General features: G+C 39.3%; 1 protein-coding gene across 4 annotated transcripts in view; it reads right to left on the reverse strand.

Moving 5' to 3' along the window:
• The window catches only part of arhgef2 (rho/rac guanine nucleotide exchange factor (GEF) 2), a 98,029-nt gene that overhangs the window by 46,833 nt on the left and 28,076 nt on the right, over window positions 1-23,120 (reverse strand). Inside the window, exon 1 of one of the 4 annotated variants that reach the window (XM_022679113.2) lies at window positions 20,995-21,284. The exons of the other annotated variants lie outside the window; for them this stretch is intronic. Coding sequence (XP_022534834.2) covers window positions 20,995-21,069 — 75 coding nt within the window. The 5' untranslated portion in view covers window positions 21,070-21,284. Of the gene's footprint in view, window positions 1-20,994; window positions 21,285-23,120 lie in introns of those variants that run through there. 4 annotated transcript variants of the gene reach the window in all.

A 23,120-nucleotide genomic window follows, 5' to 3' on the forward strand; every position in this document is an offset into this window, starting at 1 on the left:
GTACAAATTCCAGTTTGATTTTTTGGGCCCGATCTGAACTCTAATGTGGGCTCATATCAGCATGGACGGTTAGCATGCTGGCTAATCTAGCAAACTTCCCCTTTAAGCTCTCTGCTATTTTTTTCTTCCATTCTTCATTTGTCTTCAATTTTTTCCTGTATTTGTAAAAATGTTTATTATATAAATCAGAAAAAGAAAATAATTGTGGCAATGCACTTCCATGTTCAGAACCAAACTGTTGAGAATTGGAACATAGTGCTGGTAGGAACCAAAAGTTTGGAGAAGCTGTAGCTGAATGTGGCATTTAAGTGCCCTTCAAATTTCCAGAACAGTGATTGAATACCTTTGGAAACACAGGCCAAGTTAAGTGCTACCCCTCTTCCATTACTAGTTTGCATAGTGCTACAAATTAACAATTACCGTATTTTTCGGACTATAAGGCGCACCGTATTATAAGGCGCACGATGAGTGAACGGTCTATTTTTAGTGTTAGTCCATACACAAGGCGCACTGGATTATAAGGCGCACTAAATGAAACTTTATTTATATCAGTAACAATAACTCTGAGCAATAAATCCTTCACAATATCTGTGAAAAATAACAACATCTCTGAGCAATACTGCCCTACAAAGCAAAAAGGCAGTAACTGCACAGAGCACCAAACTGAGAAAAATGACCTTAAAGTTATCTTGTTGTCCAGCCCAAGTAGTTGTAGGTAGATTATTGGACATGAGGCAGTATTGTTACTCCATATAACCTTATTCTTTGCAGATATCAGTAATTTTAATATATTTTTTATTTTACCCCTTTTTTACAGTTACTGTATTTTTGCTTTGTATTACTCCTACTTTCGAAAGTCCCATACCAAGTAAGAAGGCAGTAACTTAATATTCTTCAAAAACCTTTTTTGTCATAGCTAGGGTTTTGTTGTATTTGAGTTGTACTGATTGGAACCATTTGTATCCTGCAAGACAGTGTTGCCACAGCTAATGTAATTAAACCATTTAAGGTGTTAATAGTTCACTCAGATTTTTTTCTGGTGTTTATCACATCTAAAAAAATATAATATTTCCAAGCTGCATCAAGGGCCAAATGAGCAGCGTTCATATTTTTATATGGCCCTATTATGGGAGTGTACTTAGTGTGTATTCTTAGTTAATTTATGTTCATTAATCTCAAACACATCTGAATTATCTGCAATACATAATATACACTAGTTTTAACCTGGATGCACTGAAATACAAGTTCATCGTCAAAGTTGTTTTTCAAGTTGATTTAAAATGTCATAGCCTACACAAACATACTTTTTCACGGAACCCCCTGTCACCTCAGACTCCGGACCTTGAGAACCTAATACACAAAAGTGATTAATGAAGTGAATACTCAGGATAATTTTTTTTTAAAAATAGATAGAAACGAGTAAATAAGGTTATTTGATATTAATTTAATAAATAGTTACATATAAAACTGTCAAAAAACAGGGGATAATGAAAGAACAACATTTTATTAAAAAGAACCTTCTGTACATTAATTTGGCCTATGACTAAAATATTGCTTTCATTAGGCCAACACAATAATAAATAAATACCTGTAATAAATAATAAATACATTTGCATCCTTTAAACATGCGTTTTAAATTAGATGAAACCAAACATAATATAAGTAATACACAAATCATTGTGAATATGTAGACTGATATATGTGATCAGGTGTAAATTATATGTCTAAAAAATGTTGTTTTTTATGTCACAAGAGGGCGAAAGAGCACACTAAAGGGCAAACAATGAAATACATACAGTAATCATTTTGATTTGGTCCATTACTTAAGGTAAGAGGCTATTTTTTTCTTTTTTCATGTCTGAAATGGGATGGAAGAAAATGTGCATGACTTGGAGTTGCAGAAGTTAGATTGGGGTTACAGTCAGTGTTACAGAACTGTGTACAGAACCCCCCCCCTTCTTAACCCCTCCCAGCACAGATCTTTCTGGTGAGGGAGAAAACTCAGATATAAATATAAAGTTCAGCCGTGATATGTGAGGAGCCCAGCCGAGCACAGCACAGAGACCCGGCCACTCGGAGGGACAGTGCCGCTGTGCACACCGTGCTGCGGGCGCAGAAGGCTTGTTAGCCAGCTAGCTTCAGCACGGGTCCAGCACGGAGCCTCACTGTCACTAACACCGACTTACCGGATCTCCGCGCTCGCCGTGAACCAGATCCTAGAGTGAATTTGCGTGTATTGTAAAGTAAGACGTTTTCTTAGATACAGAACATATAATATAAAGTTAGGGAGGATAAACTAGTTTGTAGGGGTGGGGTGGAGAGTGGGAGGGGGCACGGAACGTCTCCGGACAGAAAACAGCTGATAGCGCTGACAGGAACTTTTGTGATACGTTTCTAATCAGTCATAATCATTCGCTGTTGTTACTTGCCATACTCCGGATATTTTCTTTTTAATGCCAGTTCCACCATCTTTTTCCCTCTGGATTGGGCCATCGTAACAAGAAAGTGCAGTTTCACAGAGTAAAATTGCAGCGTCAAAAGAGTCCCGCGCGGTGTTCTCTATGGCAACAGTAACATCGCTGTGGCAACAGCGTAATTATTACGTGAAGTGATACAACAAAGAATGACAGTAACTGTCACGCTACAAGGCAAGAATACAGTAATGGCGCTTACTGCCTTTTTGCTTTGCTTTACTAGTAGTTTTTGTAGTTACTGTACAAACACCCACCAATTTTCTCCAAAACGACACACATTTGAGATGAGATATTTTGTTACATGACAAATAATGCTTTGAATGTTACAAAAAACACAATAACTCATTTTCGCCAAAAAATGCAGTTACTGCCTTTTTGCTTTGTAGGGCAGAATAAATCAACAAGCACAGCAAGTACGTATTACTCCGCGATGCTCCTGACAACGGTAGCCGCAACGCTCCGACAGACCATAATATTATGTTGAAGCACAGCAAGTACGTATTACTCCGCGAGGCTCCTGACAACGGTAGCCGCAACGCTCCGACAGACCATAATATTATGTTGAAGCACAGCAAGTACGTATTACTCCGCGACGCTCCTGACAACGGTAGCCGCAACGCTCCGACAGACCATAATATTATGTTGAAGCACAGCAAGTACGTATTACTCCGCGAGGCTCCTGACAACGGTAGCCGCGACGCTCCGACAGACCATAATATTATGTTGAAGCACAGCAAGTACGTATTACTCCGCGAGGCTCCTGACAACGGTAGCCGCAACGCTCCGACAGACCATAATATTATGTTGAAGCACAGCAAGTACGTATTACTCCGCGAGGCTTCTGACTATAATAGCGTGTTGTGCCGAATTCGGTGAATAAAACGGTTTTAAAACAGAGATAAAGATTGGATAAGTTTCATTTCTGGATGAAGTGATTTCCAGCGCTGTTTGGATATAACTGTGGATTACAGGAGACTGGATTGATGGATTCTCTTTAGTCTGGACGCGTTTTGAAGGTAGGACCTGTGGCTGAGCGCGGGTGTGTGTTCGGGGGGTGGCGGCAGTGACCGGAGGTTACCCCAGGAGAAAAGGAGAGCCTTTTATTACTGGAAACATGCGCTCTGACGCAGCTCTAATTCATGAAACATACATCCTACAGTAAAAGCACAGTTCTGGAATCCGGAGAGCCAGACGGTTCGAATGGTGTATGACATGACCGCATTCGATGAAATATGGACGAACGATAAACGCAAATATGAGAGTTATGAATTATTAAAATCATAACCAAGGCATATTTCGCCCTAAATGTTTATTTTCTGAAAGGATATTCCGCTAAATAGGCTAAATAGCTCAAAAGCAGAGATTCTAAGCTTTAAAATGGTATATTGGATGTCTATATTGAACCTGTAACTGTTCATAACTATTCAGAAACACAGCCAGTTATGAAATATTAAATATTTCTGGCCCGCCGGTGGGCCAGCGCGTGTTAAGAGGTTAACTTTACTTAGAAGTGGGCGCTAAAAAGAAACAGTTTGTGCTATTACCCCAGAACGGGTGGAAAGGAAAGTTTACCGGCACCTTGTTCTGGCCACGGAGCTACAGTGGAAACTAGCTACCCTGAACCACAGCCGAGAGGCAGTACGGCAGTCAAAGGTAACCGCGCGCTAGCCCAAGAGGGGGATCTTTTTCTGGCGTGGGTGAGGAATTCTGCACAACAGAGCGCTGTGCACCACATAAAAATCGAGGTCAGTAAACACAAGCAAAATCCATACACAAGGCGCACTGCATTATAAGGCGCAATGACGATTTTTGGGAAAAAATAAGTATTTTAAGTGCGCCTTATAGCCCGAAAAATACGGTAGTCGACAATGAAATTTTGGAGTTGACGATTTTTTAAAAATTGACATTGCATTCCTATTTAAAACCTATGCCAGGATTTAGGCATTACCAGATCTCAACAGTAGCATATGTATCTGCTCCAGGGATTCCTATTCTATTCTAAATACTTCTCTACAGAGACTAGACAAGCTGTGTATGTGTACATTGGTACATCGGTGTTAGCTTAACTTAAAGGAGCTGAGCAAGTACCTTAACCCTCACTGCCCCAGTCAGGAAGCTAGTTTTACCTCAAAATGTCATCATCAAATGAGGTGTGAGGTCATCGTTGGCAGCTAACAACAGGGCCATTTTACCTTGGGAGTTAAAAAAACAGGGCCTGGTATTCATGAACGTAGACAAGAGCCAGTATTCACAACCCTCCATTTGTCTACAGGTAGGAAAAAAAACAAACAGGGCGCTGCTATGGAGGAGGAAAAAAAGATGAATGCCCACAAGATAAACTCTAATGGAGAGATAGATAAAGAGAGACAGAGAGAGAGAGAGAGAGAGAGAGAGAGAGAGAGAGAGAGAGAGAGAGAGAGAGAGTGATAACAGACAAGAGAGCAAGCAAATCGCATGGTCAGGGCCAGTAGGGGCCTCAGAGACATGGGGGCAGACAGAAGAAGAAATGAAAAGAGAGAGAGAAAGAAGAAAACCCCAGAGAGGACTGTGCTGAGGAAGCAAAGAAAATGCCTGAAAGAGAAATGGAAGGATGGAAGGGGAAGAAAAAGCATAGAGCAGGTAACTTGATTTCAGGGGCTATTGACAGGCTAACAAAGAGAGAGATTAGATAAAGAGAAGACAAAGAAAGGACGAGGAGCAGGCAGGGGGTGGAGGAGAGAGGTTTAGGCCAGCTAGACAATTGGAACTGAAGAGGGATGTTGTGGAAAAAGGGATAAGACAGAAGAGTATGCTTTAAAGAGGCAATAAATGAGACTTTTACTGACAGATAAGTGCATATAGTCAAAGTAAGGCCTTGATAGTAATTTCCTATGTAAATACATGTAAATGTATCCAGTACTACTGGCTGGTATTCTCTGTTGGAACATGACTGATTTGAACTGTTCTAAAAAAAAGTTTCACACTTGGTTCTCATATTCCTATTAATCAATATCTACTCCTAGATCTGTATTCCAACAAATGAACTTAACAAAACTCTCACATACAGCTCTGAAACAAAATTAGAGACCACTTAAAAATGGTGAGTTTCTTTGATTTTACCAAATTGAAAACCTCTGGAATATAATCAAGAGGAAGATGGATAATCAAAAGCCATCAAACCAAGCTGAACTGCTTGATTTTTTGCACCAGGAGTTAAGGCATAAAGTTATCCAAAAGCAGTGTGTAAGACTGGTGGAGAAGAACATGCTAAGAAACTGATTCAGAAACTGAAGTAGTCTCTTAATTTTTTCCAGAGCTGTATATGCAGTATGTAGGTAAGCATTGTCCTGCTAAAATAGTGCAGCAAACTGTGCGTTTAAAATAGGTAGGGCCACCGGGTTGGGCTGTCAAAGTATCTGTAATGAAGACCAAAACACCAGACCTTCTAAAATGTGTGCCACATGACTGCAAATTGTAGATTTCGGAGCTGAACATGGGGCCTCCACACGGGCACATTTTGTTTTTTTCCAAGTCAAAAGTGGGACTCATCTGTGAAGATGTTTTCACAAAGCTGCTTTAGAAAGATCTGGGTCTTAGCTTCTTTAAAGCAAGCCAGTGGTGATGGTATCAAGGAAACACCCCTTGAGATCAAGGGGAAGAAACCTTAAGAGGAACCTGATTCAAAGAGGGAACCCATCTTCCTCTGGGCAGCACCGGATAACACAACATATAACAAGCAACAGATTAGAATCTAGTAGAAGTATTTTTTGAATATTGGTTGAATTTTGTTCTTGTAGTTAATTTCCTTCCTGTTACAAGAACTGTCTATACGGAACAACGTATGTTCGAGGACGGCCTCAGACAGTGGGGTTAGGTTTCAGACATAAACAGAAAAAGGGGCAACTGATAAAGAGAAGGAGACGATAAAGAGCCCTCAGGGTAGGTTATAGTGTAGTCTGGGGTGTAGTGTCTATATATTCTCTGAGTTTGGAGCACTCAGCTATAGAGCCATCTAGACTGAATGATGGACAGTGACAGGGAGAGGTCAGCTGTAAATCCCACCCACAGGGAATACTAACTAATCTACCTAGCACAATGAGAGACCAATCAGAATGCTTAGTTTCTCGTGTCAGTTTCTTCCTTTCTCAGGAGTCAGGGAGCTCCAACAAGCCTTCTGGAACTTCCCGGAGAGAACGGATGTTTGGATCATGTTACACAGGTAGGAGTAGGAGAGTTTAGTATTGGGAGTCTTGCCCAAGACAAGGTTTGCCTGTATTAGTGTAGCGATGTACACTTAAACAGCCCTATAAGTGAACTTGGGGCCAAATAAAAGATGGTAATATGCTATTTAAAACTTTTACATATCTGTGCATTAACTGTGTTATTGTTTTCAAATAACTACAGGCAGGTTTAGTGCAAGGGAGTGTCTCAAAATGACAAGGAAACAAAATAAGCATAGATATTATTATTACTTTGATGAATATTACTAGTAATAATGGTAGCAGTAATATTAGTAATAGACCTGTAAAATACAGTATTTCTTGAAATATAAGCAGATAATAATACAAATAATAGCAGCAATTTCTTTTGATAATTTTTAGACAAGCCCTAACTCAAAGCAAAGGTACATTTTACTCTATTTTTCATCTCAAGATTAGTCTTTAACTCACTGTGTAACTTCTTACACTGATTCTGTGCAAGGTAGAATCAATAAGCAGAAAAAAATATTTTTTTATTAATATTACATTATTATTGGTAGTAGTAGTAGTAGTAGTAGTAGTAGAAGCAGTAATAATAGTTACATGCTTTACAGTACAGTACAGTGTTCATGTAACACCAGACAGATAGGACTGACGCTTGCAGAGTAAAAATAATGACTTGGTTTATTTACATGCAGCACACCAAGCACTAGAACCAGAATAGCCAGGCAAACAAAACTCTTACCAGATACAGAAATGGTTGTGGAATATACAGTCCAGGATCTTGACCAAAAAAACAGTCCAACAAAGCAACAAATACGAAAAGGGCAAAGACAAAAAGGCAATAAACGATATATAGAAAAACTAGGTTATAACGAGAAGGCAGTCAGAAAAATACAGAATTATAACGCTCAGTCCGTGACGGAAAGTCGACAATACCTCGCAAAATTTGTCTACAAACTGAAGACTTATATACAGGATGTTAGGTTAAACTGAACCGAAACCAGTTATCCGGATATCGGTATTTATCTCGATAAGAAATGTTTCAATAATGGTGATATCATTTTTGTGGTATATTGATACGTATTATTTAGCTGCAGAGCTCACCACAATTAGGAGCATAGCCAGCGAGGCTAGTAGGCTAGGCTAAGAGCAAGTGGCTGACGGTGACGTCTTCGCCCATTGGTTTTTGGGAAATGGAGTCGAGGAGTATGGAAGGAGAGCACGGCGGCGTGACAAGTAATCAGCAGATGCTGTCATTAAAAATAACAGCATTACTTTCTTTTGGTAATTTTTAGATGAGCCCTAACTCTGAAGGGAATCTGCCAATAAACACAGCACTAAGTTCTTTTTTTATATAATACAGTAAAGCAACAACAAGTATGCCAGCCAACTCCAGCGTCAGGTTTGTAAACCACAACTCTATACGCTTTCCAGTGATCCTGCCTGGTCTGAGACAGATGGTGGGCAACTTGCGGGTTTAGTGCACTCTGACCTCGACGTTGAAAGGGTACCCGGCGCCTGGCTAACGAGCAGAATCTAGTTAGCCCTCCTGCAGAGTGCAAACTCCCCGTCCCCAGAGAGCAGCAGAAGCACTAATTAATACACCCAGGAGGACGCCTCAGACAGCACACAGAGAGATCAAACCACAATGACACACCACACACACACCCACACACACCTGTCTGACTTCACAAAGCAAACGAGACACGACGGAGACACTGCAATGAAGCCAGTGTGCTTTGTGTATCAACAGTTACTCAACTCTACTTCTCTAACTGAGACTGTATCCTCTGCTGAACTTCCTCCCTGGAATTGCATGAAATAAGAGCAGGGATTATACAAAGCAAACCTTAATCCGTTCCGCTGATCCACTCTGCGGTAAATATGGCTGTTACTGTGGTTAGGTCAGCATACGTTTTAGACTGAAAACAAGAACAGTACACACAAAGCACAAACAATAGCACTAGGGCTGGGTTCTACTTATATTACACTACAGTGTTTCTGCTTCATATATTTTGTAGTGGCAGCTAGAAAACTTCATGAAGCGTTGAGGAATAGCTATTACAAAACTCTGCAGAGGGCTTTTAACGTGAAATGAGGGATGCATGAGGGCATCAGGGAGAGGAGAGAAGTGAGGAAAGAAAGAGGGAGAGGACTAGGGAAAGAAAAAGAGATAGAGGTAGATAATGTTAACAGTGAAAAAGAACATAAATAAAGGACATAACAAAATATCCCTTGTCTCCCTTGGCCCACAAACACCACCCTAAACTCTAACGTACATTGTCAAAATGATAGGGAATAGGAAGGAATAGGGAACGAAATTACAAACATTACATAAGTTTTTGAGCTTATTATTTCCCTACGTAAATTGAATGAAAACAGCCAAGTGGGTGCTGAAGACGGCAAGGGACCATCTATAAAAAACAAACCCTAGCTAAAAACGGAAAACATTCACAACAATACGAAGATAAGTAGATGATACAACTGAGGATGTTTACTAACCACCACAAACTGCAGAGTGCACACTTCTGCACATGCAAATAAATAACACCACATATGCAATTTTCCCATATGAAAAAGCAAATACACTTTTTTATGTTGCAGTTTCAAATCTCAGTCATTTTTTTCTAAACACAACCCATGATCAGAGGTTATTACGAGGTTATTACTAAATGTGAGACTGTTATAAATAGTTGCACAACTTGTGAAGTGGTTTTTACTTCAAGTCAGAGGCTACTAAGATAAAATCACTTCTAGCGGTTGCTTGGGTGTTGCTATGCAGTTGTTATGGGATTTCATGTGTTGGTTGTGTGTTTTAGTGGTTGTTATGGCGGACATCATGAGACATGACACATGACAGCAGGTTGCTAGGTTGATCCATGCAGTTGCTATGCTATTACAGGTGGCTTATTAAGATGTTTCTTGGGTATTCGTTGGTGTTGCTGGGTGTTTGCTAGGATGTCTATGCTATAGTAGTTTTTTATGGCATTTCAGGTGTTGTTAAGGTGATTTTGGTCCTTGTTAGGGTGGTTAACATGGTACTTCAGGCAAATGATAAGATGTTCCAAGTTGTTAATAAGTTAGTAAGTGTTATTAAGTGATTAGATGGGCACTACAGCATTGCTCAAGTATTTACTGGTGTTTACTGGATTACTATTTGGTTGATATGGTGTCCCAGGTGGTTGCTAAGGTGTTTTGGGATGTGGTTGCTATAGTACCTCAAGGCTGGTTGGGTCTAACTAATGTATTTATGTCACCTTGACATATGTTTTTTCCCCTATTCGGAATAAAATCTGGAAACACATACATCCAATAAAAAAGCTGTTTGTAAGCTTATATCATATAATTAGACATATTATCTAGATTTGGAAAAAACAATGATATCTTGAAAACTAACGTTACTGGGATGAGAAAATGGGCAAAAACCAAGCAAAACAATAGTACTACAGAGAAGAAAAATATATAAATCAGATACAGCAATATAGTTACTGTGCAATGCGCAGCAATAGCAAACGTTTAATACTAAGCACTCAAACTTTATGATAAAAGGATGTCTAACACACATGATTCAGCTCGTTTTGACGGGACAGGTTTTTTTTTCTTCAGTTTCTTCTCTTTAAATGACGTCAAAGGAAAGCTTACACAATACTGGAAATGTTACCCAGACAGAAACCACTTATCTAACATTTAAAAGATAATATTTATTTACCTACATTTTCAAGAAGCATTCTGAACTATTCAACATAGTATTGCTGTATTGATGTGCAATATACATTTTATGTCCAAATAGCACTGACTGTTGTGCAACCAGCTCCAATTCAGATGTTGGTCCACTGCTTAGAAACTGCCCTTTGCTGGTGTTTTCCTCATCTTTCGCATATTTAAGTTGTGTAAATGCAGAAGTTATAGCATGGCAGTAAATAGAACTGGATGACAGTGCATGGGTGTGGCCAAGGGAAGATTAACCAAAGCCTGCTGCCCTGTGTAAGCGCGGTCTGTGGGAACGAGTTTTGTAGACCGAATGAGGGAGTGAGGTCATTTCCTGTGATTGGCTCTTTAGTCAGTGTCCTCCCACAAAGACCCAGAGTCAAAGAAAGACACAACATGACTTACTGACCCCGGACGACTTATGAGGTGTACCCGTTAAACAGTACGCCTCAGCAGGTTAATGAATCACAAACACCGCATTCCAGTCTACTCACCAACTTAACAGCCTTAAACGGCCTTAAAGGACCAGTTTAAACGCAAGACTACTGCTGCGGCAGATATTATAGTATTTATTTGCTTGAAAACTTTCCTGGAGCGGTTGCTAAGATGTTTCTAGCTGTTTGCTTGCTAAGGAAATTGCCTGAGGTGGTTGCAAACTTGCTTCAAGTGGACGATAAGATGGTGGTTGCTATGATACTTCAGGGGGTTGCTAGGGTGTTTCAAGATAGTTGCAATGGTGGTAATTAAGGTACTTTAGGTGGTTGGACTTCAGAGGTTTCAGGTGGTTACAAAGGTGTCCAGAGCAATGGATGCTCAGATGGTGGTTGCTAATGAGAATGCTACCTGAGTGTCATTGTGCTTCTTGGTGGTTGTTATAGCGTTTCTAGTTAGTTGCCAATGAGTTATTTAGTGATTGCTGCTGAGCTGGCTATGGCACTTCAGGTAGATGAGTAGCTGGTCACTTTCTGGTCACTAAGGTGTTGCTAATTCCATGTTATTGTTTTGTTAAAGTGCTGTTTGGTGGTTGCTTTAGTAATTCATTTGTTTTAAATGGTGACTGCTGAAGTACTTCAGATGGCTGCTATAAAAGTTGATGTTTAACTTCCGGGGGTTCCTAAGGTGTAGTTAGCTGAGTGTAGGGCTGCCACGATTAGTCGACTAGTCACGATTATGTCGACTATTAAAATAGTCGACGACTAATTTAATAGTCGATTAGTCGTTTTTTTTTTTTTCTTTGTTTTTCTCTCCAAACTGCTGCGACTGCCTTTCTGTCCTGGACGCACATGCGCAGTAGTGGAAACCGGGGTAGGTAGTGGACGACATCTCAGGACATTATACAGACAGGCTCTGGTTTCATGGCTACCCCGCTACAGAACTCAAAAGTGTGGGATCACCAAGAAAATAAAAGTGAAACGCGTGCAATGCAATATCTGCAATGAAGAACTTGCCTTCCTCGGCAGCACAACCGCGATGCACGAGCACCTGAAAAGGAGGCATGTTGTGGCTGATTAAATGACGAAGAAGCTAAATTGCTATTTAGCTGCTAAAATTAGCGTAAACAGAGCGTTAACTTAGTACTTAACTTACTCATCTTGATAGCTTTAAAACAGAGGTCACTAATAGGCGGACCGCGATCCGGATCCGGACCCAGACGTTGTCACAAATGCCGTCCCAAACCGATAAACTACAGAGAAGGATTTCATTCTGACAGTGGCTTCTGTTTTCAGTGCTTTTCGGTGCAGTAAACTCACAGATCAGTCATGTGTGGTGTAAAATCACCAAACGCTCTCCTCTGCCAATCAGATCTGTGCAGACCGCTGCCCTGTGTACGGTAATGTACACAATATCTGGACAGAGAGGCATTTTTTATTAATATACTTTTTTTTCATAATAGTTCAAACAACCTCACGGTTGAGATGTTTCATAAATGCCAGTGCCTTATCCTTATTTTACACAGTTGTTTACACTTTATGCTAAACAGTAAAATAATTGTCTGTTACAACAAGCTGCATATTTCATTAAAGGTTTAATGAACTATGATTTTAATTGTTTTTATTTTTAGTTAGCATATAGCTGAAATCTAATGTTGGTTGTATAATAGCAGCTGCATTCTATTGTGATAAACTGTGTTTTATATTCAATTAACGTATGATCCGATTAGTCGACTAATCATAAAAAATAATCGGTGATTAGTCGACTATAAAAATAATCGTTTGTGGCAGCCCTAGCTGAGTGCTATTTTGCTGTCATTGTGCTTTTTAGTGGTTGCTATGGTACTTCACAGGTTTGCCAAGGTGTCCTAGGTATTTTTTATAACAGCCTCTGAATAAATTGCATTTTTGATTGGTGCTGTGGTGCCTCAGGTGATTCCTATGGTGTTGTAAGGTGGATGCTGTGGTACCTCATGGGTTTGGCTGTCTGTTACTACTGTATATATATTATTATGACATATTATTGCTTCCATTTTCATTCCTATGATGAGAGTTAATGCCTGTTTTCTGTGTTCTACCTACCCCCTACATCCAGTCTCTGCATTCTATCTCCTTTCTTGCCCTCTCCTGTGTATTGAGGTCTATTCATCTGTTCTTCTCTGTCAGACATCACAGATAACAGCACACAAACAGCTTTGTGGCCCTGCTGTTTGCACAGGTGCCCTCCAACCCCCCGCTCCAGAAGGACATCAATGGGCTAAAGCACCTCATATGTCCATTACCCTGTCGAAAATAACAGCTACGCAGCATTCTTACTCTGCATGCTCTTCTGGTCTGCAGGGCCAGTTTACGGCCAGGTTGCGCCTCTGTCCGTCTGTTCTTTAATCCTCATTAACCGCCGGCCTTTCTGCAGGCCCCATGGCAACCTGACCTATCTCTCCCTCCGCCCCACCCGCACCTTTCTCTCGCTCTGGGCAATTTCACCCGACTCCTCTTACTGTTCCCGATGGAGATGCTATGGAGCAGCAGCTTTATAGGCAGACCATGCAGAACTGGTGAGGTGTGTGAATGTTCAGAGTACAAAAGTACAGTGAAACTCTTCATGCTTGTTTGGTTTCTTTACCTGCAGCCTTCTCAGAAAAAAATACCTAATGGAAAAAGAATTTACAAAGCAGGGTTCAATTACTCAAAGTTTACAAAGCAGACTCATGTCACAGACAAGCAACCAAGCAAATGAACCATCAACATGCTATTAGAGAGGCTGTTGCTTTGGAAACGTTCCTCAGCTTTTTGTTGACACAACCTAAGTTTTGGCAAAATGTTACAAAATATTATGAAAATTTTCATTAACAATTTGGAAAACATTTCTGCAACAAAGAGAAGACAGCTAAATTATATATTAATAAAAAATGATCCTCATGGCTGCAATAAAACACATAATCTGCAATTTAAATCCATTCAATAAAATAGTTATTTAAATTCAAAGTGTTGAAAATGTATTCAAGTTTCCATTTTCAGATTATTAAAGACTTACATAAGTGCAAAGACTAATACAAAAGGTCTGTTCTAGCCACAATCTAATATTATTAGTCTTCAGCTAACACACTAGTCACACTAACATCAGAGCTAACACCAGAGTTGCACTTTCAGTCACAGCTAAACTGTGTAAAGATTAATATTATTATGTTGTAGTGTTAGGATCACCACACTAAAGTACAACAGAATAGGTTTTAGTGTAAACCTGTGTATTACAGCATTTGTTTTGGCAGCTCCACTCAGGAGCTGCCACTGAGGAGCAAACTGAGTAACTAGCATGCTATCTAATTCCACACAGAACAAAACAGCTAGCAACAAAAGAGTACATAACTGCAAATTATTATTGGCAAATTCACTACAATACAGTGTGATATATAAAGTTTAAAGTTGTAGTTATATCTATCAGCCATGGTAAAGGCAGTGGGTGATTTGTGTAACAGCTCCTCTTATAACAGGACCTAACTTAGCGATTAGCATACCACCTAGCTAACTTGCCTACAATAAAATAAAAATATAATAATGCATTCTAATAAGTGCCTGTGCAAATCCAGAGAAAGAGAAACACTTGTGCATAGACATGGCTAACGTTAGCATTTCCTCTGTCTTCATGCTGTCTGATGAAGCTAACATATAAAATAAAACACAAAGATCAATAAAATCATGTCAAGTACCACAGAATAATTTTAAGAATGAAATGATCTGTTACAGCTAGCTATAAATTAGAAAATTGTATATCTAACGGTACATATCCACTAGCACTGAAGCCCTGACAAATCCTATTCATTTCAATAGAGCTAACTTTGTGATTAAAATGCTAGCTAACTTGCTAGCCTACAATGAAATTGTTAAATTGTAAAATAATACAAATATGATAATACATTCTGTTAAATTGCCTCGCGTGTGGTAACTCATTCTTTTTTTATCAGTTTATTTAAAGTCAGAGAAGGAGAAACACTTGTGCTTAGGCATGGCTAACATTAGCATTTCCTCCCTCAGTCTTCAGAGGTCTGTGCAGGCAGAGCTTCGCACACAAAATTTGGTTGCTGACACGAAAAAGCTCATCACAGCTAATCCCACTGCCAAAAATGCTAACAGAAGCTAAATGTATTCATGGATTTATACAGTGAGCGGAGACATTTCCCTACTTTAAAATAATAATCTGTATTGCTTAAGAGGGCATACATTAATGGGTGAAATACTGCATTTTATTGAAACACCATTTAGCCTGTTTGCTTTGGTCCATTTTTTCTGAAACAGAGGTAGAGACATAAATGTTTTTTTTATGCTTATGGTGGAGTAATTGTCTCTACTGTCCAGGAAAGGCTTGCTACTAGATTTTGGTGTATTGCTGTGAGGATTTAGCCACTAGAGTATAAGTAAGGTCCATATTTTGGTTGACCACCAACCCATCTCACCCCCAACTCCCTAACTAATCCCAAAAGTACTGGATGGAGTATCGTAATTTTAGAAAATGCAGTCCCAATTCTCTTCTCATAGCTTAGTGCTATTCAAAGCAGCCAGAAAAAGCATGTCTTTTATTTAGCATGTCTCATTTTTAAGTCTATTAACAGTCGTTCAGGGTTTAAAACCCATGTTAATGAAGTACCTAAGCTGCCACTGTTGGGCCCTTCAGCAAGACCCTAACAGTCTAACAGTCCTGAGTTTGCTCATAAATGACAATAAATAAATATCTAGATGTATCACCAAGTAAACAGATGTTCCTTTACAAACTTTGATAATATTTACTATGCAACCGACAATGCAAATTAAATTAGCTTACTAATGTCAACATGCCAATCAGACTGAAAGCACCTGTCCATCAGCTGTAGCCTGTGGGCTGTATCCTGTGGGGGCTCTGGAGTCAAACTGTGAGTTCTATTAGCAATAGCCCTACATTGCACCATATGTGACACCAGGTCAGAGGTCGCAGCTCACCAGTCTGCAGTTGGTCTGTAATGAAGACAGCACTCGAAAGCCACCGTTGAGCGCACACTCCTCTGGCTGTGGTCAAACCACTTCCCCGTGCTACATTCCTGAGGCATCTGCAGGAACCGACTGCGTTGTTGTATTGTCACGACAAGGGCCAAAGGAAGTTACGGGGATGATTTGCTGCATCAATTAAACAGTGATTAATAGTGGCAGTGGCACTTCGCCTGACGGTGACATTACGGCCAGAGATGGCTATCAAGCGTGCGCTAACAGGGCCTGGGCCAAAGAGGCCGATGCTCAGTTATTGTTCCTGATGCTTCAAGCCATTCAAGCACATAATGGACACACAAAGACATAATTAAACACTTACACACACACACACACACACATTTGCATACACACCAACACGCGATGCGAGGAGATCACAACTTGTCTTAGTTACTTTTTTACCCATATAATGAAACCTTTTGTCCTCTACAAAAAAGAATCGCTTGACTCATTGCCACTAAAGCAGGCTATATCTGGGACACAGACAGAAACCACCTCCTACATTGAAGGAGGTTGCGAAAGTACACCCCAAACAAAATCCCCACGGTGTCATATCCAAACAGAGGCGTAAGTGTTGCGGGGGTAAAGGGGGCATTTGCTCCGGGGTCACTGGGCTAAGTGAGACAAGCTAAATATATCAGACTTGGAAGTGTTGTAATTGGTGTTTACGTAACGGTAATGGGTAATGGTAAGATTTGAAACTAGCTTTGTTGCTGTACAGCCCTCAGAATGGGTACGTTGCTAACCACAATGACTGACAAAAACAAAGGAATAAATGTGTTGTCATAATATTGTGTTAGAGTGCAGTCAACCACTTAATGTACCTCAGTACACTATATGACACTATATGATCAAATGAATGTGGGCACTCCTTACAAGGAATGAATTCAGGTACTATAAGTTGTAGCCATGATTGAGCAGGTGTCCCAATACTTTTGTCTATATATTTTGTCCATCTGTCGAAATAAACATTAACAAAAGCAGGACCCAATCATCCCCATTACTTTCCACGAACATCAATCAGCCAAAATAGTATATGGGAATGGAACTTTGGTGTCCATGTTTTTTAGCGTCATTGCACTAGACAAAACAAAGCGTAACTTTTAGCACACAAACTGAACTAAATATGTTAAAATTGTGGGTGTGGATCAAATCATGACATCTGTCTACTATTACACTCCTGCTACGAAGCCAGATCCCACCGCTAATCACTTTAATTACTGCACATTCCGAGGTAAAACCATCCAGCTCCAACAGGGTAACTCAATTCTGAATAGCACAAGGCTCAGAATCCAGTAGACACACTCTAGAGCCACATACTACTAGGCTCCATTTGTGCGCTAATAGAACCAAGTGCCACTATTATCTCTGGTACAAGGCGGTAAGTGTAGCTCGCAGTGGAATAGAGGGCTGATTCAGGAGGTGCTCTTTGAGATGATGCATGGCACTGAAATGGAGCGCTGGGCACAAGAGAGAGGTGAAGTCAACGCGGCAGGCTCTCCAGCAATAATAAGAGGTTTGTTAGCTCTCTTTTAGCTCTCTGTGTGTGCATGCCTACTGTCTCATGTCTAAGCCCCAGGCCCCTGGTACAATCCCCCCTCTGTGTATCTATGTCCCCATGGACGACATTCTCCACTCTCTGCCCTTAGGAAAACCGGGCTAAAAAGAGCTCGGCCTGTAGAGAAAAGTGCTTGGGTCCGCCGTCTGAGTGATGCGAGTGCATTATGGGAAGTGAAAAGTGCATTCCGGGGCAGTCGAGGAGAGAGATTGTTTTTTTTGTCACCTAGCATGGCATAATTAAATAAGTACAGCGTTATTTATACAGTGCTTCCTCGAATTGAAGCGACATCAGCTGGATGTGGTCAGCGTGCATGTGATCATATGCATACCTATATTAAAATGAAACCTTATGGTCAGGTTATGGGTGCAAATAAAACCAGCTTTTTAGCACTTTTTGCCACATTAAACAAATATGCCATGTTTTTTTATTTGCTTTATTTGTTCTTCATAAGCAACCAAGACGCACGCGATGTGTGTGTGTGTATATATATTTATACTATTTATGACTAAAACCTACTTTGATTCAAGCTGGGAACTTTTTGGGTTCTAAAATTAGGTCCAGGAACTGGAATGGAAAGTTTATTGTCTTTAAAAGGGTGCAATTCTTTTGTTATAATATTATGTTATGATCATATTAGTGCCATTTAATGGTCTTAAATGCCAAAAATATCGTTTATCGCAATAATAATTTCAAATCGGTTGCAAAAAAACAAGCCTAATTACAAATATAGCCAGATTAAACAAAGGGTCTTGCCACAAAAAGCCATAAAAGACTCTGAGGCAAATTTTGTGTATTGTACATTGACTTCGTAACATACCTCTGCGAAGCACTAAAAGACATTTTGCCCACTTAACAGGCTTTAAGAGGGGGTGCATCATTGAACTGCAAGAAGCAGGATTGTCATTTTTAAGAACTATACTGTAATCTAGGACGTCTGTCAGACAGACATTTTTAGTCGCTTTGTTTGTATTGGTGTCGTGAACATGAAACCTGGGCTATTACGGACTCAAACCATGTCGTCTTCTGCAAAAAATGTCCTGTCCAAAGTCCTGTTTGGAATCTGAGCATGGGGTTTGAGTACCATCACATATGACAGTCGATCACCACTAGTAGTGATACAAAGATCATGTGTTGTCTCTCAAGGCTGAGCTCCAACTGGCATTTTTCAGTAGAATAATGCTTGTCCACACGCAGCAAGGGTTTTCCAGGAATGTTCTGCTACAGACCCAGCTGCAACTGGGCAACTAAAGCTGCTAAACTAAACTAAAGGCAAATGTGCAGCAGGATACCATATGTTTCAGCCTGCAGTTTTCCCAAATAAATGAATTATTTCACTTTGAATACTGCGCACTTATATATATATATATAAGTGCTTCTTGGTATGTTGTTTTGGCAATTTGTGGGATCAAATGTTTTTCTATTCTTTATTTAGTTATGACTATTGTAGTTTATGTTAAAGCAAATTAGACCCATTAACTGTTAATAGGGGTGATTTAGTACACATGCAGTACTGCAGGTTGCAACACAGTCACTCTAAGTACTTCCTCCTCTCTCTTAACACTCCTAGACAAACCCATTCGCACACACATAATCACACACTCATACATACACACACACCTCATCACCTGTCAGTGGCCAGTGGCTGCCACACTGGCATTGTCTTCTATCAATGATCTCACAGAAGTGCCTGTAGTTCTGCAATACAAACGATTGCACAACCCACATACACACAACACCCACAGAGACTGCAGTGTTTCCACAGAGACTATCACTCACACTTCCTTGTGTTTAAAATACTGAGTCAGTAACATCCCAGTCAAAACACCATAAACAATTGAATCGAGATATGATATCACGGTGCAACCAACCAGAGATCCCAGTTCTGACTCATATTGCTAAACGTTAACGAAACATTAACAAGGAAAGAAGGAAATCAGTCATTTTACTATAAGATAGGTTTTAAGGTTGCAGAACTCCAATTTCGATTCAAGCTGTAGAACAACAGATAGGCCTGTCACTAGGGCTGGGCAATATTGAAAAAAAACTTGAGCGAATCTCGAGTACGATTACGGTCGTCTTTTTTAATTTGTAAAGTGATACATAAGCTATTGTTTCCTTTACATTTCGTTTATAAATATTAACAGAGTCAATGGTAACTAATGGTAAGTTGCTACCTTCAACCTTACATGCAGCTTTATATTAAACATGGCAAACTTATGTCCTTTCAGTTAAGGAAAAGTGTAAAATATGTAAATATGTAAAATAATACAGTTCACTACAGGTTTCTGACAGGAGCAAATGTCTTTCTACTAAACTTCTTTCTGGCAGCTTCTACAGATTGTACAATGTCAATGATCTCCTTTTGAAAATCACATTAAACAGTAACAGTTTGATAAATCAAATGAATATGATTAACCTCCCGGCGCTATTGCATTTAGAGCATTTATTTGCAGAAAATAAGAAATGACTGAAATAAAAAAAAGATGCAGAGCTTTCAGACCTCAAATAACGCAAAGTTTTAAGTGTTCAGAAATCAATATTTGGTGAAATAACCCTGTTTTTTAATCACAGTTTTCATGCATCTTGGCATGTTCACCTTCACCAGTCTTACACACTGCTTTTGGGTAACTTTATGACAGTCCAAAGATTCAAGCAGTTCAGTTTGGTTTGATGGCTTATGATGATTCATCTTCCTCTTGATTATATTCCAGAGGTTTTCAATTTGGTAAAATCAAAGAAACTCATTATTTTTAAATGGTCTCTTATTTTTTTCTAGAGCTGTATATACATTTTTCTAATATTTTCCTAATAAGTTTGCTTCTCTTTAATAGTAAGTTTTCAATTGAATCCTTGGATCAGCGGCATAAAATGACAGTTGTATCATTCATCACAATTATATGAAACAATATATCGTTTAAAAACGTGGTTATCGTGGCAGGCCTGATAACGGTTAATAATACCGTTTCAGTTCCTTCCCCCCACAACGTGCTGCTGCGCCGACGCTGCTGCTCTTTTTATCCCGCCTGTTTTTAGACAAGCCCCGTCCTATTTTGTTAGGATTGGATAGAATTGTCTCGCTTCGTTTGCTCGGATTGGCCAACGCTTTTACTCGCGAGCGTTCAGCCAATCAACTGACTGAGAGCGAGGCTAAAGTACCAACAGAGCACCAGAGCCATACTAGCCAATCGGAGCGCGCGCAGGGGGCGGGGCTTGTGGGAAAACGAGTGGGGAAAAAATAACAATGGAAGAGAGTGTGGAGGGTCTTTCCACGCCATGCTGTTCCAACACGGCATGGCTGAAAAGACACCAAATCCACAAAAAAAAACTCAAAATACTCAGAAATAAAGAATAAAATATTACGTTTTTAATATTTTATTTGAACTAATAACAAAAAATGTTTTAAATAAATTACTATCAAAAGCTGCTTTTAAACAGGTGAAAAACATTAAAATGGCTCAAAACTGAGTAGCAACTAATTTTAAAATGCTTTAAACTAATAAACATACAAAACAAAACTTCTAATAAATACGTTACACCTTTATTAGTTTAGAAAATACAACAAAAACAAAACATACGTTGAATTTACATTAAAACACAGCTAGTATCAGTAGTAATTCGAGACTCACCCTCGAGTTGATTTCTTTCATTCTCTCCTGACGCGTTTTCGATAACGGGTCCGTAACACGGGACATGCCGAGCATTTGGACCGAGAAAAGCAGAAAAGCCTCGATAAGAAGCTACTTTTCCACCTTTTCTGACTCTATTTCAGCGCAGAAACCTGAAGAAAGCGGTATATCCAGTGTGAGCGGCCGCTGTTATAAAAGGAATCGTATAAAGAAAGACTCCATCCACTTTGTTCTGCTGTATCCGAGTCGATAACCGATTCACGGCGGCCGTTGATTTGAGACACTTTTCTTCAGTACAGGAAACCCCGGCAGCCCCGCGCTCCCTCCTCCCCGAGGGGCGTGACTAGCGGCGCTTTTCGCCTCCAGCCACGCCCATTTACTAAAAAAAAACACGCCTCCACTGTGATCAGGTCCAATCGGAGGCCAGCAGGCTCTGCCTAGTATATCCCAGCCCACTTATGAACGCTACTTGGTCGCTTTCCAAGTAGCCATGCAGTCACTTTTTATTATTATTTATTCATAAATTATAAAATTATAATTATTTATAAATATTAAAATTTTCTGCATAAAATGACTTCCCAAATAAAAGTATAGATTATATGTAAATGACAAAAAAAGTGAATTAAAATGTTAAAAAAAAACTAATGTATGTATAATGTACACACAAAAAAATGAAGACACTAAAAATCTAAGTGCACAATAAACATGAAAAGGATAGGGTATTTTCATAATAAACGAAAGCAAAGTTACTGATGTTAAATTCTGATAAAAAAAAATTGGGCTCTAAAACATTTGTTCACTATTTTCATAAAAAAAAAAAATAATAAAACAGGTATTTTTCTTTCCAATCCAGTTTCCATATTTGGACTGTACATTTTTAAAGCATGATTACATACTATATTCAATTCTCTTTTTATATACAAGAGGGAATAAATGATTCAGTCTCTTTATAGTAATAGTAACTGTGCATCCAGTAATAAATATGTTCCTTGACTGCACATATTTGTATGTAAATGAAGTTCCACATCAGATATTCTGAGGAACAGAACAGAATATCTATACTTCATATGATAAAAAGTCGATGGTTAGGCTGATAGGAAACACAAAACACAACCTCATCTAAATTTAGAGAACCAGAGAGGGAACGCCCTGCATTACAGCCACTCAGCCAAAAGGCATTTCTCGTAGGGAATTTGCAGATGCACAGATGAGCTACTTTGAACTGGGGCTCTTTCTCCCATTTCTGTTAGTTTTTCTTATCGGTTCAAGTCTTCTTAAGAACGTGTTTAAACAGGGTATCTGAAATCATGGGAAAACACAACATTTTTTACAAGACTACTTTGGCTAAAACAAAATGCCATAATCCCAAAATGCCAACCCCAACATAAAGTTTACAAAGTTTACAGTAAGATTGTGATTCCAATTATTTTATATATTAATATTTTCACATTAACAAGAATGGAACTGTTTGTACTCTTAGTAAAATAGGAATTGGAAAGTGACTGGAGACATTTTAAGACAAATAAGACCTTTTAAAGGAACTGCAGACACCCTGTTTCTCAAATTGTATTCAACCAAGGAATTTTTTGTGTCTGAGAAAGAGTCTAAAGAACTGAATGTTTGTAATACTTTCAACTGCAGGTATCACCAGCGATAAGAAAGGCAAGATGCCATTTTAGAACAAGTATTTCAGATTTGTAGATCATTGGGAAGCAGAAAAGTGAGAAAAACAATCAAATGATGTAAACCATGTTTGTAATAGGGTTCTACATGGTCATAACTCATTTGTGCATACAGAGTTTGAATCCCAGGAATTCATATATAATTAATTGTATTTACTATGTAATTAAATCTAAAATTACACTAAATATTACACCTGAACAGCACACCAAAACAACAGTAATAACTGGCCTAAACTGACCAAAAACCATATCTTATCCTATTATATATATTTGGAGAGGTATACTCTCACCCCGACTTTACTCTTGATTTACACCTGGTTGAAAACAAAGCTATCATGGTGATGCTCTGTTCCTCCAACCAGAAAACTGTCATTTTTTATTATTTCAAACCAGGGCTAAACAGTGTGTTAAAAAAAGAAGAGAAGGCTATTGGACACTTGCTAT

The sequence above is a fragment of the Astyanax mexicanus genome, chromosome 4 (assembly GCF_023375975.1).
Source record: "Astyanax mexicanus isolate ESR-SI-001 chromosome 4, AstMex3_surface, whole genome shotgun sequence".
Classification (NCBI taxonomy): domain Eukaryota; kingdom Metazoa; phylum Chordata; class Actinopteri; order Characiformes; family Acestrorhamphidae; genus Astyanax; species Astyanax mexicanus.